The sequence below is a fragment of the Lepidochelys olivacea genome (assembly GCF_965140295.1).
Source record: "Lepidochelys olivacea isolate rLepOli2 genome assembly, chromosome: 6".
In the NCBI taxonomy this organism is placed as follows: domain Eukaryota; kingdom Metazoa; phylum Chordata; order Testudines; family Cheloniidae; genus Lepidochelys; species Lepidochelys olivacea.
Window position 1 is genome coordinate 116268634 of NC_140416.1, and position 16594 is coordinate 116285227.

Sequence of the window (16594 nt, forward strand, 5' to 3'; positions counted from 1 at the left end):
AGTAACTTGTGATTTGTTTTTATCAAATCCTGAACAGAAGAAATATTTATTTCGGAAAAGAAAATAACATTTATATCATGTTGTGACAGAAAGAATGGAGTTATAAAAACAGGAAAGCTGACAGATCCTTATTACCACAGAACTACTAACATATTTGCCGTTAGAAAAATACTCGTCTCTGCTGTTCTCACTGTTTGAGAATGTGTTCTTATTGATGTGACACAGATTTCCAGATTCTCTCTGACACACACAACCTTCTAGTGCACAAAAGAAGCAAAAGGAGCACCAGTCCTTTTCTGAAGCTTCTAGAATTTTAGCTTTCAGAACAGTTACATCAAGCGATGGGGCAAAAAAAGGAACTTTCAATGGATCGATTACATCACAAAAGTTGCAAGGGCAAAATGCACAAAATCTCTTACATTCCAACTACTAGAATGCCGATATTCTTGAATTGCTCTCTTTAAATTACACCAATAATTAGGAACTATACTTATCATTGGTCCGTGTGCTAATGCAAGTCAAATTTAAAAGATATAAATGATCTCAGACTGGGAAAAGCTGTGCTTTTTGAAACAGTGAAATAAAAAGGAAACAAAGAAGTCTTACCATTTTGATGCCAGTGGAAAATGTGACTGGTTTGACTGGTCTGGGTTTTTCCAGCTGCATTTCTAGCTGCGTAGATCTGTCTTTATGTTGAGCTAAGAGCAGGGAGGCCGGCAGATGGGAACTTTCCTGTAAACATGTTGAAAACACAGACTGAAATATTCAAAAGAAAAAGAATTAATGCTGCTCATTCTTCACGACTACAAATTGTGTCTGAAAAGGCCATCACCAGCAGAAAGAGATTGCGCTAAATATTCTCTATATGAGAAACAGTTTACAGCAAACAATCACTTTCAGTAATAAGAAAAAGCTGCAGCAGCCTCATAAATCAGCGTAATCTGCAAACAACCATTTTTATAGAATCCACATTAAAGACAATATAACAGAGTCCTTATTGCAACCAGCCAATGCAACCATATTTATTAAAATAAAAAAAATTAGAACTTAATCACAGAAGGGGTAGTACAAAGTAGTATAACTTGGATCAGATGTTTATCTAAGACACATTCTTTCTACAAATGAATTCAGACCAGTTTGAAATTGTTTCCCATTAGATTTCACCTGAGGCCGTTTGGAAATGATCCTTGCTCTGCCTTGCACAATGGCACCATTGTAAGTGCAACCAACAGCATATTTATTTTTTCCTTTACCAACTTATTTTTAGGGAAGCCAGCCAATTTTTTTTTAAATATAAAAGTAATAAAATAAATAGTTAACTTGCTTAACTACTTAAAATCTTACATTTAGGTTACAACAAAAAGATTTTTAACATGTATACACATACCACATTCCAAGTAGAGGTAGACAAATTATTGGCTAAATATTTCTCTATTAAAACTAGTCCGTTTATCTCTGAGCCCTGAAATACTCTGACTTCTCTTTACTGTGGAAGTGGGGCAGGGGGAGATCAGAGCGGTTTATTCCCAGACTCCCTTGCTGCAGCACTTTATGCACAATGCACTCAAGACAGCAGATCCATTTCTGTTCTGGGGAACCAAGGAACTACTGCTTTGTGAACCAAATTTGCTACTAACTTATAAAGCAATTGAATCCTCAAAGCCAGATTGTGACTATAAATATTTTATTTTTAAAAGTTTAAGATAGAAAAATGACTTTCAATGGGAGTTAGGTGCCTACGAGCCTTTGAAAGTCTCCTGAAGTGATATAGAACCATCAAGCAGTGCCCATACTTACTACTGTAAGATTAATGTCCCCTCTTTATCTTTCCTATTGCTTGTTATGCTCACTCACTGACTTGTCTTAAAATAGACTGTGGGTTTCAGGGCAGAGATTGTATCTCACAGTGGGACCTGATCTGGGGTGAGGGATAATACAAATGACAGTGAGGAACAGCACAGTCCTGAAAATGCCGGGGTACAGGTTCAGTACCCTTACTCTCTTCTGCATAGGGACTTCTCCCCTTCCAGTTTACATGCAACTGAAAAGAGAATTTGGACCACTCATTTGCTGTGTTAGCGCCTGAATCTCTGAGCACCTGCATATCATCCAATACACTCATAGTCCAAGTGCGCGCTACAAGTGCTGCTATTCTGCAGCAAATTGTTGAGAAGACCCTACTGAATGCGATATTTTTTTAATTTCAGATTTAATGTGCACTATATGGCTGGGGGGCGGGAGGGCTCCTTAAGCTTTTTATCCTCCACCCACTTATCACGTTTGTTGTATTTCTCATGCGACAACAAAAGGCAGCCAATTTCTAAGCTAACTTCTCAGCAGTTTCTACATTAGCAGAGAGATACACAGTTCTGGGAAATCAGCATTGCACACTGCTTTTGATTCATTGTTTGTCCTATGTAATAAGCACACAGCCATTTTAGTTAACTATCACTACAGAGCAGTAAAGAGATCGATATCATAGACCAGATCCTGCAAACATTTAATGTATACAGGTAACTTTCAGTATGTGAAAAACACATTGAAATCAATGCAAGCCCCAGGATTGTTAGTCATGTGCATAAGTGTCTACAGGATCAGAACTCACAGCTTGGAGGGAAAGGGTGTGGGGGGACTAAGATGGCTTTAAGCTACCTCCACATCTTCCTGATTCTGGGAGCAGGAGATACATCCCCCACAGCGTAATTAAGAGAACCATGGAGGAGCTAAGTCACAGAAGCCTGTCCCTACCTGCCTTCAGACAGCATCACTGCCCAGAATTCCCTCAGCACAATGTGCTTCATCCTTGCCCGGACACGCACTCCCTGTGCCACTCAGCCTCTGGCGCACACCCCCCAGCATAAAAGGTGCTGGGAGCAGGGCTGAGAATCTCAACCGTCATGCACAGGGGAATTAATGACATCTCTAGCACTATCAGTATACAATCACACCACGTGTTCAATATTGTATGTAAAGACAAGTTTACACATTTTGCTCAGACCCAGGATCTGAAAGTCTGGACAGGAAGAAGCATTGCTCAGCGTGACCCATGAAGAGAATAAAGATTTAAATTACAACTGGCATTTTAGTGAAAAGTGGCAGCCATGGAGAAGTCATTTGAAACACTGCCAGCATGAAATCCGTCTAATCCTATATTGGGAGATAGTACGGTGTTGCGGCTAGGACAATGGACTGTGATTCAGGAGACCTGGGTTCTATTCCTGGCCTGGCAACAGCCCTGCGGAGTGACCTTGGACAAGTCACATTACCTGTCTATGCCTCTGTTTCCCCTCCTACCTTGTGCCTGTCTGGTCTACTTAAATTGTAAGCTCTTTGGAGAAAAACAGTCTATTATATTAATATAGCATCTAGCTCAATGGCTGAAGCCTCTGCTACTGTAATCCACATAAAGTGTAAGAAGCTGTGAACTAGTCTTCAAACTTGCTTTAAAATTTGAACATTAAGGGCAAAATTTTCTCTTGTTGCTGCATGAGACCTCTTAATTCTGCTATTTGTGTGCACTGCTCTCTCAATGACTATGAACTTAATATATGACTGGAGAGCAGGATATTGGAGCTGAGATCTCTTGTGTGCATCTCATATAAATATTTGCCATAAGTTTTTTCGTATTGTTAAATCAATGTTAAAGCACTTTGGAGAAAGCAATGAAAGGAGTATACACTCAACTATTCTCTGTGAAACAATTCCTAAACAGAGGGTGCATTAAGGAGAGAGAAATTTAAAATTAATGAGTGAAATCCTGGCCTCTTTGGAGTTAATGTGAGTTTTGTGATTGATCAGTGGAGCCAGGATTTCACTCCATATGTTAATAAAATGCATATCTTTACCTATAGTTCTAATACTCAATTTTTAAATCCATGTTGACAATTTTCACTTTTGTTTATATTGTGTTTATCTTTTTCATTTCTCTCAATGAAAAAAATGACATTTGTTTTACAGTTAGCTTCACTTTCAGATTTGCAACATAGCAATGTTTAGGCTTTGGGTACTGCAGGGGGGATGTTTAAAAATAAGTGTTCTCATAGAAATTTTAGGAGTTATTGAAGAAACTTATTTCTGCTGGTTTTATAAAAGCATAATTTTACAAAACTAAGCTTTGAGCCAAATTTCGCAGTCCACTTTCAAAACTAGAGAGACATTCTAAAGTTTTCTTACTTTCCTTCTCTGCCTTAATATTACTTGTTGTTTTAAAAATATTTAGATATGTTTTAATAGCAACGCATGTGCAATCAGAGTTAAATTACCTATTTGGTCATGTTATAAAGATTATTTATAACTGCTCTTTTCGCAAGCCATCTGGCGAACTGTATTTCCAGTAAAACCAACTGCTGTGTAAGAAAACAATGTTGGCCCCTACTAAATTAAAAGTGTTTTTTAAAGCAGGATTGAACACACATTTTAAAGTCAGAAACCAGTTCAAAACCTTTTTCCAAGCCATTAAGGAAATATACTAAGTGTACAGTGGAGTTATTAATTGGCCTGCTAGTCAGACTATGCCTAACTAAGCAGATCATGAGCATTACTACCTTAAAAGTTATAAGACTCTGCTGGATATAAAATCTCAGATTGTTGGGGGATTTCCCTTTCTGTTGGGATACATCCACTGGAGTAAAACAAGGGGCCTTTCTGCACATCTATGCTGATGTCTAAGGAAAATGAAACACCAGCTCCTTTCAAAGAATCCAATAAAAGGCTGCCACGAACCTTGGCCCCGGGGCAAGGCAGTTCCTCAGCACAGTCCCTAAAACCGTAAAACAAACTCCTAAATCACATAACACCAATATCTCTACATTTTAGTGGATCTCCCCTTTGGGTCAAAGAAGAATTCTGCATTCTCAGGAAGGGAAGAAAGTAAGTTACATCTTCAAAAACAACCAGAAATAAAATGCAAGAGAACTGGGTTAAATGTAACTTAAATGTGAGAACCAAATGAAAGCAAAGCAAAGAAATTCAGAATTAAGGTTGACACCACATTCTTAAAACACCCTACCAGCATAACAATATTTTTATATAGATTTCCATGCTTTTCTGGTTTTTCTCTGCCCATATTTTTATTTATAAATGTGCATGTGCGGCACACACACAGTTCTAAGACTCTCTCGTACCGCGCATGAGTGTAACAGTACGTTGAGTTGCAAATCCACATTAGACCACACATGCAGGGCATAGGCTGCCCTGTGATCCTAAATCACTACTGAATTTTGGGTGCACAAAGAATGATGGATTAAGAGGAAATCTAGAAGCAATCCCAGAAAATAGGTCACTTTCCAAAAGTTTTTAAAAATAGCTGACCACTATAGATTTCCAAGAACATACTATACCTAACTTAACAAAATAGACCTCTTTTCTCACCACAGTTGTCAATACGCCTCCTATTGTTTGCTAATATTTTCAGTGCGCAAAGCAGATATCCTGATCCTGTACAGTAATTTCTTACAGACGTAGGGATAGGGGAACAGTCAGTTGCTAATTTAATGGATGGGCTTGGTAGACTCACTGGGATAGCCTTTCTGAAATACCAGCACCTTGAATGGTCACAATGAAGTACAATACAGAACACAGACTTTTTAAAACAGGCTTGGAGAAAAAAAATGGGATGGATTACAGCTAGAAGCACCAAAAAAAACCAAACAAACAAACAAAAAAAAACAAAAACAAAACAAAAAACCCACACCTTCTTACTCAGTCCAATCGCCTGCATTGTGCATGATTACTCCCTGCATCATTCCTGCTAGTGTCTTACCAGATCTGTTCTCAAATGTTTGTAGGATGAAAGAAAGTTAATTAAAAAATAAATATTAAATGTACAAAACTGATATTTTGTATCCACAGCATAAGTAGTACAATTCCATGTCTGAAGCCCCAAGAACTGAATTTAAAGCTCAAAATCTGTAGTTCTGTTTTGATACCCACCAGTTCATCCAGAAGTGCCTGTTTATTCTTCCTTTTTATAATCTGTTGCATTTGTTCCTCTTTCTGTATGAACAGTCGCCTTTGCTCGTTTTCCTGTCGTTCCACTTCTAAAGCTTCCTCCAGCTCCTCTTGCTCCCGAGTCTAAAACAGGAATATGAGAAATTTATTATGGAAAAAATTCTACATTTGGCAGATAAAGTGCTGCCATGGTGCCCTTCCCCCAAGTAAAGGGTGTTATCCTAATGTCTTGGGCAGGGATCTAGAGACAGGCAATGAAAATGATTAGAGACATGGGTAAGGCAAACACTTCCTCTGAAAAGTCTGTGACTCTAGTTTAAAAAAGGAAACAAAAAAAGAGGGTATAGCATAGGGAAAGTGAATTTGGTGCTCCTATTCACCCTCTCTGACAGTACAACAGCAAGGGGAGATTCAACTAAACTGAAGGGCAACAAATTTAAACTGACCACTTATTTAAAAAAATACAGTTGATAATTAACCCGTAGAATGTATTGACACAAGAGATAATTAGGAGTCATATCCATAATGAAAATAACCACAGTTACATCAGACAGGGATATAAACATGTATGCTTCAAGAAATAAGCCAATCACAAACCGATGGGGCTTAGGAAGAATGACCCCACCTTGGGCAGGTTATGTCATCGTAATCCCCTATGTTGTTTCATGAATCTTCCTAGAACATAAGGCCATACTGAGTCAGACCAATGGTCCATCTAGCCCACTATCCTGTCTTCCAACAGTGGCCAGTGCCAGATGATTCAGAGGGAGTGAATAGAACAGGGCAATTTATCAAATGATCCATCCTGTCGTCCAGTCCCACCTTCTAGCAGCGAGAGGTTTGGGGACACCTAGATCATGGAGTTACATCTCTGACCATCTAGGCTAATAGCCATTCATGGACCTATCCTCCATGAACTTATCTAATTCTTTTCTGAACCCCGTTATGTTTTTGAGTTTCACAACACCCCCTGGCAATGAGTTCCACAGGTTGACTGTGCATTGTGTGAAGTTCTTCCTTTCATTTGTTTTAAAACTGCTGCCTATTAATTTCATTGAGTGACTCCTGGTTCATACGTTATGTGAAGGGGGAAATAAAAACTTCCTTATTCACTTTTTCCATACCATTCATGATTTTATAGATCTCTATCATACTTCTCTCATTTGTCTCTTTTCTAAAATGAACTGTCCCAGTCTTTTTAATCTCTCCCCATATGGAAGCTTTTCCATACCTCTAATCATTTTTGCTGCTCTTCTCTGTACTTTTTTCAATTCTAATACATCTTTTTTGAGATGGGGCAACCAGAACTGCATGCAGTATTCAACATGTGGGTATACATGGATTTATACAGTGCCATTACAATGCCTTCTGACAGGGGTGCTGAAACAATTTTTATAGTGGGGGTGCTGAAAGCCATTGAACCAAACCGTAAACCCTGTATATAATGGAATCCACTTCAAGCCAGGGGGTGTGGTAGCACCCATGCCTTCTGTCTTCTTAGCTATCCCTTTCCTAATGGTTCCTAACATTCTTGGATGTTTGGCTGCTGCTGCACATTGAGCAGCTGTTGTCAGACAACTATCCACAATGACTCCAACATCTCTTTCTTGAGTTGTAATAGCTAAATTAGACCCCTTTGCTTTGTATGTATAGCTGGGGTTATGTTTTTCTATGTACATTTCTTTGCATTTATTTACATTGAATTTCACCTGCCACTTTCTTGCCCAGTCACTCAGTTTTATGAGTTCCCTTTAAAGTCTTTTCATTCAGCTTTGGACTTAACTATCTTGAGTAATTTTGTATCATTTGCAAACTTTGCCACCTCACTCTTTACCTTTTTTTCTAAATCATTTATGAATATGTTGAACAGCACTGGTCCCAATACAGATCCTTAGGGGACCCCGCTATTTACCTGTCTCCTCTGATGCATCTGATATTGGACAGTTGGACGGGACATCAGACTACATGGACCTCTTGTCTGATCTGATATGGCAGTTGCTATGTTCCTACAAGTTATACATGACCTGAATGATCTTTGATTTCAGAAAAGGAAATACAATGCATCACCTTTGCCCTCACTGCTTTATACACATACATGGATATATGGAGGAGCTCTCTATTTGTTAAAACAACAAGGAGTCCTTGTGGCACCTTAGAGACTAACAAATTTATTTGGACATAAGCTTTCATGGGCTAAAACCCACTTAAACTCTCTATTTGTTGGTACTACTCCAGTTCAACACCTTCCTTCACAAACAAGGGAAACTCTTTGGTTCTCAGAAGGAAATGGTTCAAATTTATTATTTTCAGACTCCAAACTCCTAATGACAGGTTTCAGAGTAGCAGCCATGTTATTCTGTATCCCCAAAAAGAAAAGGAGTACTTGTGGCACCTTAGAGACTAACACATTTATTTTACTAATGTGAGTGTTGAGTGCAAAAGGAATGCAGGATCAGGCCTTATTGTGTCATTTCTGTTACTATATTTGCCTGAATTGAAATATTTTCTTCTTGAAATGATATATATTTTTAATGCTAGAAGAAACACTTAAAACATTATAAATAAAAAAATCCTTACCAGGCTACTTTTAAAGGAGAGCAGAACTCTGTCTGAATCATATTTTAATGAAAAACCTACAGGAAAGTATGTATGGCCCCCATACAGACCACGTGTTTTATAGCCCTCTAAGAAGCAGTATCATCATTAGCATTTAAAAAGGCTTTTGTCTTGTTAAAGTATAAAAGTTTGTTTCACTATCACTTGTTTTAGATTTTGCATAAGCCAGGCCTTTGTTTTCCCATTCTCCAACTCTCTCTTGGGAGCTTCATAATGTCTGTGTCTGGATTTTCTTTTCTTCCTTTGGATGAGAAAGAAATTATTGTCCTAGAGTAGGAACGAACACAGTCTCTCCTGAATATTGTCCAAATACACTGCCAGCATACATATGTTTGAAGAGCCTGCATTTACTACCTAGCTATGTCAGTCCCTCTCTCTCTCTCTCTAAACCCTCGTCAAAACAATGAGCACACAAAATTCAGTTGTCAACATGATCTCCTGAAGCAAGCAATCTTTAATAGAGGAGAATACTTGCACATCACGTTTTTCTTACTATGGAGTGTGTCAGTGTGTGTGTCGGAGTCTCTTCTTTTTCCTTTTCTCCTCTAAGACAGCATTTTACAACTATTCCGCTTTAAAATACTTAATTCCTCAACTATTGAATAAGAATTTTTTTTAAAAACAGCAAACTAACCAGTTTTATCTTGTTTTTCTGAATGACTTCTTTGTTATCCTTCTGGTAATTATCCATTTTCTTTTTGGTGTTCTCCAAATCCACATTGTTCGTCAAGTTAAACACTGTATTGATATTTAAAAAAAGATGCATGAAATCATAGTATTAACCTGGTATGCGCACACACACAACCATAGCCAATAAGTATTATTCTTATTTAATGCTCCTTGTCCCTACTACATTAGCAGCATATACCTAATTGAATACGGCAAAAAATCACTTGGACACACAAAGGCCAGATCCTGATCTTTGTTACATCACCGTCAACTCCATAGCAACTTAATTTACTTAAATGGAGTTCTTGCAAACGTCTTCCTGCATAACTGAAAGTAGAACCTGATGTTTTGCTTCCTTCATGGGATACTGGTAGAGTAATCCCCTGAACAGCAACCATAGCCAAGACGCACAAAAATTAGCCATAAACTACTTGTTATAAAGGCCAAGAAGAACCTAGACCAGAGGTCCCCAAATTGTGGGGCACCACCCCCCATCCACACAGGGATACTGAGGGGCATTCAGGGGTGATGGCAGGCTGGGCCAGCCCCAACAGGGGGCAGGGAGGACGCGCCACCCAGCCCCCGCCCAACCCCCACCCCCATCCCTGGCTCCCGGAACGGTGCATAACCCCATCCTCAGCCTTGGCACGGCTCTGCACCTGGCTGGGGGCCCGGCTGCCGAACCCCACCACAGTCTGACTGTGGCTCTGCTCCTGCTCCCGCCCTCCGCCTCTGGCCATGGCTCCATCCCTGCCCCCTGACCCACGCTTAGCCTCTTACCCTTTTCCACGTCCATCCCCCCGCCCCCAAGCCGCGGCCCTGTTCCTGGCCCTGGCTCCTGGGGGCCAGGAGGAAGAGAAGAGCAGGGGATTGCAGACAGGAGCAATGGGGAGCAAGATCTTCAAAAGTTTGGGGACCAATGAACTAGACTAAGTAGAATACACACACACCCCTCGTTACAAACGAGGCCTTTCCATTTCCGACGGGTCATTTGCCCTTGCTGAAAATCTCCACATTTATGCAAAGATCCATAAAAAGAAAAACAAGTTAACCTATTACTCAGTGCTATGTGTTGTGCTAAGCCTTCTGTCAAGGTTCCTCCCCCACTCTGAACTCTAGGGTACAGATGTGGGGACCTGCATGAAAAACCTCCTAAGCTTATCTTTACCAGCTTAGGTCAAAACTTCCCCAAGGTACAAAATATTACCCCCGTTATCCTTGGAATGGCCGCTACCACCACCAAACTAATACTGGTTACTGGGGAAGAGCTGTTTGGACGCGTCCTTCCCCCCAAAATACTTCCCAAAACCTTGCACCCCACTTCCTGGACAAGGTTTGGTAAAAAGCCTCACCAATTTGCCTAGGTGACTACAGACCCAGACCCTTGGATCTTAAGAACAATGAACAATCCTCCCAACACTTGCACCCCCCCTTTCCTGGGAAATGTTGGATAAAAAGCCTCACCAATTTGCATAGGTGACCACAGACCCAAACCCTTGGATCTGAGAACAATGAAAAAGCATTCAGTGTTTTACAAGAAGACTTTTAATAAAAAATAGAAGTAAATAGAAATAAAGAAATCCCCCCTGTAAAATCAGGATGGTATATATCTTACAGGGTAATTAGATTCAAAAACATAGAGAACCCCTCTAGGCAAAACCTTAAGTTACAAAAAAGATACACAGACAGAAATAGTTATTCTATTCAGCACAATTCTTTTCTCAGCCATTTAAAGAAATCATAATCTAACACATACCTAGCTAGATTACTTACTAAAAGTTCTAAGACTCCATTCCTGTTCTGTCCCTGGCCAAGACGACTACAGACAGACACACAAACCCTTTTTTTTTTCTCCCTCCTCCCAGCTTTTGAAAGTATCTTGTCTCCTCATTGGTCATTTTGGTCAGGTGCCAGCGAGGTTACCTTTAGCTTCTTAACCCTTTACAGGTGAGAGGAGCTTTCCCCTGGCCAGGAGGGATTTCAAAGGGGTTTACCCTTCCCTTTATATTTATGACACGCCCCCCAAATCTCAGCTAGGGTGAAACACTGGCTGGGATTTCTTCCTGGAGCTCTAGGAAAACAGAGTTAATAAGACACATGCATCTCTAAATATACTACCAAGTACATAAAGACTAACAATATTTTCCACATCTCAAGGACGATTTTAACCAGTTGATTCTGGGAAACTTTCACGGGAGAGTGCATCAGCCACTTTGTTAGAAGCTCCTGAGATGTGTTGGATGTCGAAATCAAAATCTTGGAGAGCTAAACTCCACCGAAGAAGTTTTTTGTTAGTTTCTTTGACGGTGTGAAGCCACTTTAGTGCAGCATGGTCGGTTTGCAGGTGGAAACGCCGTCCCCAAACATATGGGCGTAGCTTTTCCAGAGCGTAGACAATGGCATAACATTCTTTTTCAGTGACTGACCAGTTGCTTTCCCTCTCAGACAGTTTTTTGCTGAGAAACACTACAGGGTGGAATTCTTGATCAGGTCCTTTCTGCATTAAAACTGCTCCCACACCACGCTCGGATGCATCTGTGGTTACTAGGAACGGTTTGTCAAAGTCTGGGGCCCTTAGTACAGGGTCAGACATGAGTGTCGCTTTAAGCTTGTTAAAGGCCTTCTGACACTTTCCGGTCCACTGAACAGCATTTGGCTGTTTCTTTTTGGTTAGGTCTGTCAGTGGGGCAGCGATTTCGCTGTAGTGCGGTACAAATCGTCTGTAATAACCGGCCAAGCCTAAGAAGGATTGAACCTGTTTCTTTGACTTTGGGACAGGCCACTTTTGGATAGCATCCACTTTGGCCTGTAGGGGGCTGATAGTTCCTTGACCCACCTGGTGTCCAAGGTAAGTCACTCTGTTTAGGCCTATTTGACACTTCTTAGCCTTAACAGTTAGTCCTGCCTCCCTTATGCGCTCAAGGACTTTTTGTAGATGTTCCAGGTGGTCTGCCCAGGAATCCGAAAATATGGCCACATCGTCAAGGTAGGCGACTGCATATTCTCCTAATCCCGCTAGGAGACCATCTACAAGTCTTTGGAAAGTGGCGGGTGCATTTCGCAGCCCGAAAGGGAGTACATTAAATTCATACAGCCCGAGATGTGTGATGAAGGCTGACCTTTCCTTGGCAGATTCATTTAGCGGTACCTGCCAGTACCCCTTGGTTAAGTCCAAGGTAGAGATGAACTGGGCCCGTCCCAGTTTCTCTAATAGTTCATCTGTGCGTGGCATGGGATAGTTGTCTGGGCGAGTTACAGCATTTAGCTTACGGTAGTCCACGCAAAAACGTATTTCCCCATCTGGTTTGGGAACTAGAACCACTGGAGATGCCCATGCACTTTCAGAGGGGCGGATTACACCCATCTGTAACATATCCTGGATCTCCCGTTCTATAGCAGTTTTAGCTTGAGGAGACACCCGGTAAGGTTGGACCCTAATTGGGTGAGCATTACCTGTGTCAATGGAGTGGTATGCCCGTTCAGTCAGTCCTGGGGTGGCTGAGAACGTTGGCGCGTAGCTAGTGCACAGCTCCTGGATCTGCTGTCGCTGCATACGCCCAAGGGTCATGGAGAGGTTCACCTCTTCCACACCACCAGCACATTTCCCTTCGTAGTAGACACCTTCAGGCCACTCAGCGTCGTCTCCTCCCTGGGCTGTAAACTGACAAACTTTTAATTCTTTGGAATAAAAGGGCTTTAGAGAATTAATATGATACACCTTAGGCTTTCGGTTGGAGGTGGGGAATGCTATGAGATAATTAACAGCTCCCAGGCGCTCCTGGACCACGAATGGCCCTTCCCACGATGCTTCCATTTTATGGGCCTGGAGCGCCTTTAAGACCATGACCTGGTCTCCTACTTTGAAGGAACGCTCTCTGGCATGTTTATCATACCAGGCTTTTTGCTCTTTTTGAGCATCCTGTAAGTTTTCTCTAGCAAGGGCTAAAGAGGTTCGGAGGGTGTTTTGTAGGTTGGTTACAAAGTCCAGAATGTTAGTTCCTGGAGAAGGTGTAAATCCCTCCCATTGCTGCTTCACCAACTGCAATGGCCCCTTAACCTCACGGCCATATACAAGTTCAAATGGGGAAAACCCTAAACTGGGATGTGGTACAGCTCTGTAGGCAAAGAGCAACTGCTGCAATACTAGGTCCCAATCATTGGAGTGCTCATTTACGAATTTACGTATCATGGCCCCCAAAGTTCCATTAAACTTCTCCACCATGCCATTTGTTTGATGATGGTAAGGAGTGGCAACCAAGTGATTTACCCCATGAGCTTCCCAAAGGTTTTTCATAGTTCCTGCCAGGAAATTAGTCCCTGCATCTGTGAGGATGTCGGAGGGCCAACCTACCCTGGCAAAAATGTCTGCTAGTGCCTGGCACACACTTTTAGCCCTGGTGTTGCTTAGAGCTACTGCTTCCGGCCATCGGGTGGCAAAATCCATGAAAGTCAGTATGTACTGCTTTCCTCTGGGTGTCTTTTTCGGAAAAGGACCCAGAATATCCACAGCTACTCGCTGAAATGGAACTTCAATGATGGGGAGTGGCTGGAGAGGAGCTTTGACCTGGTCTTGGGGTTTTCCCACTCTTTGGCACACCTCACAAGACTGGACATAGGTAGAAACATCCTTGCCCATTCCCTCCCAGTGGAATGACCCCCCCAAACGGTCTTTGGTCCTGTTCACCCCAGCATGGCCACTAGGGTGATCATGGGCTAAGCTCAAGAGCTTGGCCCGGTATTTAGTTGGAACTACCAACTGTCGCTGAGGATGCCAGTCTTCCTGGTGTCCCCCAGAAAGAGTTTCCTTGTATAAAAGTCCTCTTTCTACAACAAACCTGGATCGATTAGAAGAGCTGAGAGGCGGTGGGTTGCTCCGTGCCGCCGTCCAAGCTCTCTGGAGGCTTTCATTTGCTTCCTGTTCGGTCTGGAACTGTTCCCTTGATGCTGGAGACATCAGTTCCTCATGGGATTGTGGACCTAGGCTTGGTCCCTCTGGAAGCGATATAGAGGATGGAGCTGTTTCTGTTGCCTGTGAACCGCTCTCCGCTGGTGCACTATGTTGGGATTCAGGCTCCGGCTGAGCCTCTTGTGTAGGGTTATCGGCTGCTGCCAGTTCAGGTTCGGTGGGGCCCTCTGGTGTTGAGGTTGCAAGTACTGGATTCAGTGCTGACACGGGGTCTGGTGTTGGTTGTTTGGCTGGTTCCGGTTCTGGGACTGGTTCCGTCTGGGTCTCTGGGACTGGATCCACTACTGCTGTTGCAGACATTGGCCTGGGATCCAGGTCCATCACCTCTGACTGGGTCCTGATAGAAGTTTCCGGAACAGAGCTAGGCCTCACGGCTTGTTTAGCCTGGTTGCGGGTGACCATTCCCACCCTCTTGGCCTGCTTCACATGATTGGCCAAGTCTTCCCCCAACAGCATGGGGATGGGATAATCATCATAGACTGCAAAAGTCCACATTCCTGACCAGCCCTTGTACTGGACAGGCAACTTGGCTGTAGGCAAATTGAAAGAGTTGGACTTGAAGGGTTGAATCGTCACTTGGATCTCTGGGTTGATTAAATTGGGGTCCACTAAGGAAGCATGGATAGCTGACACTTGTGCTCCGGTGTCCCTCCACGCGGTGACCTTCTTCCCGCCCACACTCACAGTTTCCCTCCGCTCCAAGGGTATCTGGGAGGTATCTGGGCCTGTGGACCTCTGGTGTGATTCCGGTGCAATGAACTGTAACCTGTTGGGGTTCTTGGGGCAGTTGGCCTTTACATGCCCCAGCTCGTTACATTTAAAACATCGTCCAGCTGACGGGTCACTGGGGCGAGGAGGGTTGCTGGAGAACGGGGTGGTGGGACGATAAGGGGTCTGGAGGGTTCTTTGGGAGGTAGGTGGGGCTTTGGGCGGCCCCCGGTAATAGGGTGTGGTCTGGGGTGGTCCCTTCTGGTCTCCGCTCCAACTGCGACCAGTTTTCTTCTTCTCTGCCACCTCCACCCATCTGGCTCCAATCTCTCCTGCCTCAATTACAGTTTTGGGTTTCCCATCTAGGATGTATCTTTCTATTTCCTCAGGAACACCCTCTAAGAATTGTTCCATTTGCATTAGGAAGGGCAAATTTACTGGAGATTCAACACTTGCTCCTGATATCCAGGCATCCCAATGTTTCACAATGTGGTAGGCATGTCGGGTAAATGACATGTCTGGTTTCCACCTTAGGGCTCTGAACCTCCGACGAGACTGCTCGGGTGTTATCCCCATTCTGACTCTCGCCTTGGATTTAAACAGTTCATACTTGTTCATGTGTTCTTTAGGCATTTCAGCTGCCACCTCAGCTAAGGGTCCACTGAGCTGCGGCCTCAGCTCTACCATGTATTGGTCAGTAGAGATGTTGTACCCAAGGCAGGCCCTTTCGAAGTTTTCTAAGAAGGCCTCAGTATCATCACCTGCCTTGTAGGTGGGGAACTTTCTGGGATGGGAAGTGGTACCTGGAGAAGGATTGCTAGGGTTTGTTGGTATATTCTGCTGGGCCTTTATCCTCTCCATCTCCTCCACATGCTTCCTCTCTTTTTCCTTCTCCTCCTCCTTCAGCCGCATGAGTTCTATCTGTCTTTCATGTTCCCTTTGTTTTTCCTCAGCCTGAAATTTGGCTAATTCCAGCTGTAGTCGAGCTGAGGATTTGGCCATTCTAACCTCTCTGTTTTTAACTAACTTTACACCCGAGGTTTAGAAATAAACAAACAAAACTTGGCTGTAAAATTTTGCTGTGCTGGAATAGAATACCTATTCTCTGATAGTGATTGTCAGCCTACAGAAAAAGACAATTCCCTTGTCTCTGCTCTGGGCCCAAATTAAAGCAAAAAACCTCCAACTACTTGGAAAACTGCTTACCCAGCCCAAAGAAAAAAAAAATTTCTTTTCAAACCTGTGCTCCTTGTAAAACAAAACAAAAAAATCAAAATCCTAAAAAAAAACCCTGCCACTTTTGTCTCCAGGCAAATGGGTAGAGCACACACCCCCTATTTACTTTTAGGAAGAAAAGAAAAAAAAAAAAACCTCTGGGTTGGAAGACTGTGAATTTCCCTGCAGGAGTTAAGTATCCTGCCTCCAGGCAAGAAAACCTGCAATTCACAAGATAATCCCCTTTTGTCTCTGCTTGGCCACAAAGCAGAGAGAAACCAAGCTGCTTTCAGTTTCAAAGCTGCCTTCTGGACTTCCTAAAAATTCCTTTTTAAAATCTGTATTTCTAGTTCAAAAAATCTCAACTGGATCTCAAAATGATTTCAGGTTAATCCCACCACTGTGCCACCATGTCAAGGTTCCTCCCCCACTCTGAACTCTAGGGTACAGATGTGGGGACCTGCATGAAAA

The 16594-nt window shown here is 42.6% G+C and overlaps 1 protein-coding gene across 2 annotated transcripts in view; it reads right to left on the reverse strand.

Annotated features, from left to right (window-relative positions):
- The window catches only part of MNAT1 (MNAT1 component of CDK activating kinase), a 198300-nt gene that overhangs the window by 111065 nt on the left and 70641 nt on the right, over positions 1–16594 (reverse strand). For both annotated transcript variants that reach the window (XM_084629981.1, XM_084629982.1), the window contains exons 4-6: positions 9200–9303; positions 5932–6072; positions 607–732 (exon numbers count right to left, since the gene is read on the reverse strand). In XM_084629981.1, coding sequence (XP_084486107.1) covers positions 607–732; positions 5932–6072; positions 9200–9303 — 371 coding nt within the window. The remainder of the gene's footprint in view (positions 1–606; positions 733–5931; positions 6073–9199; positions 9304–16594) is intronic.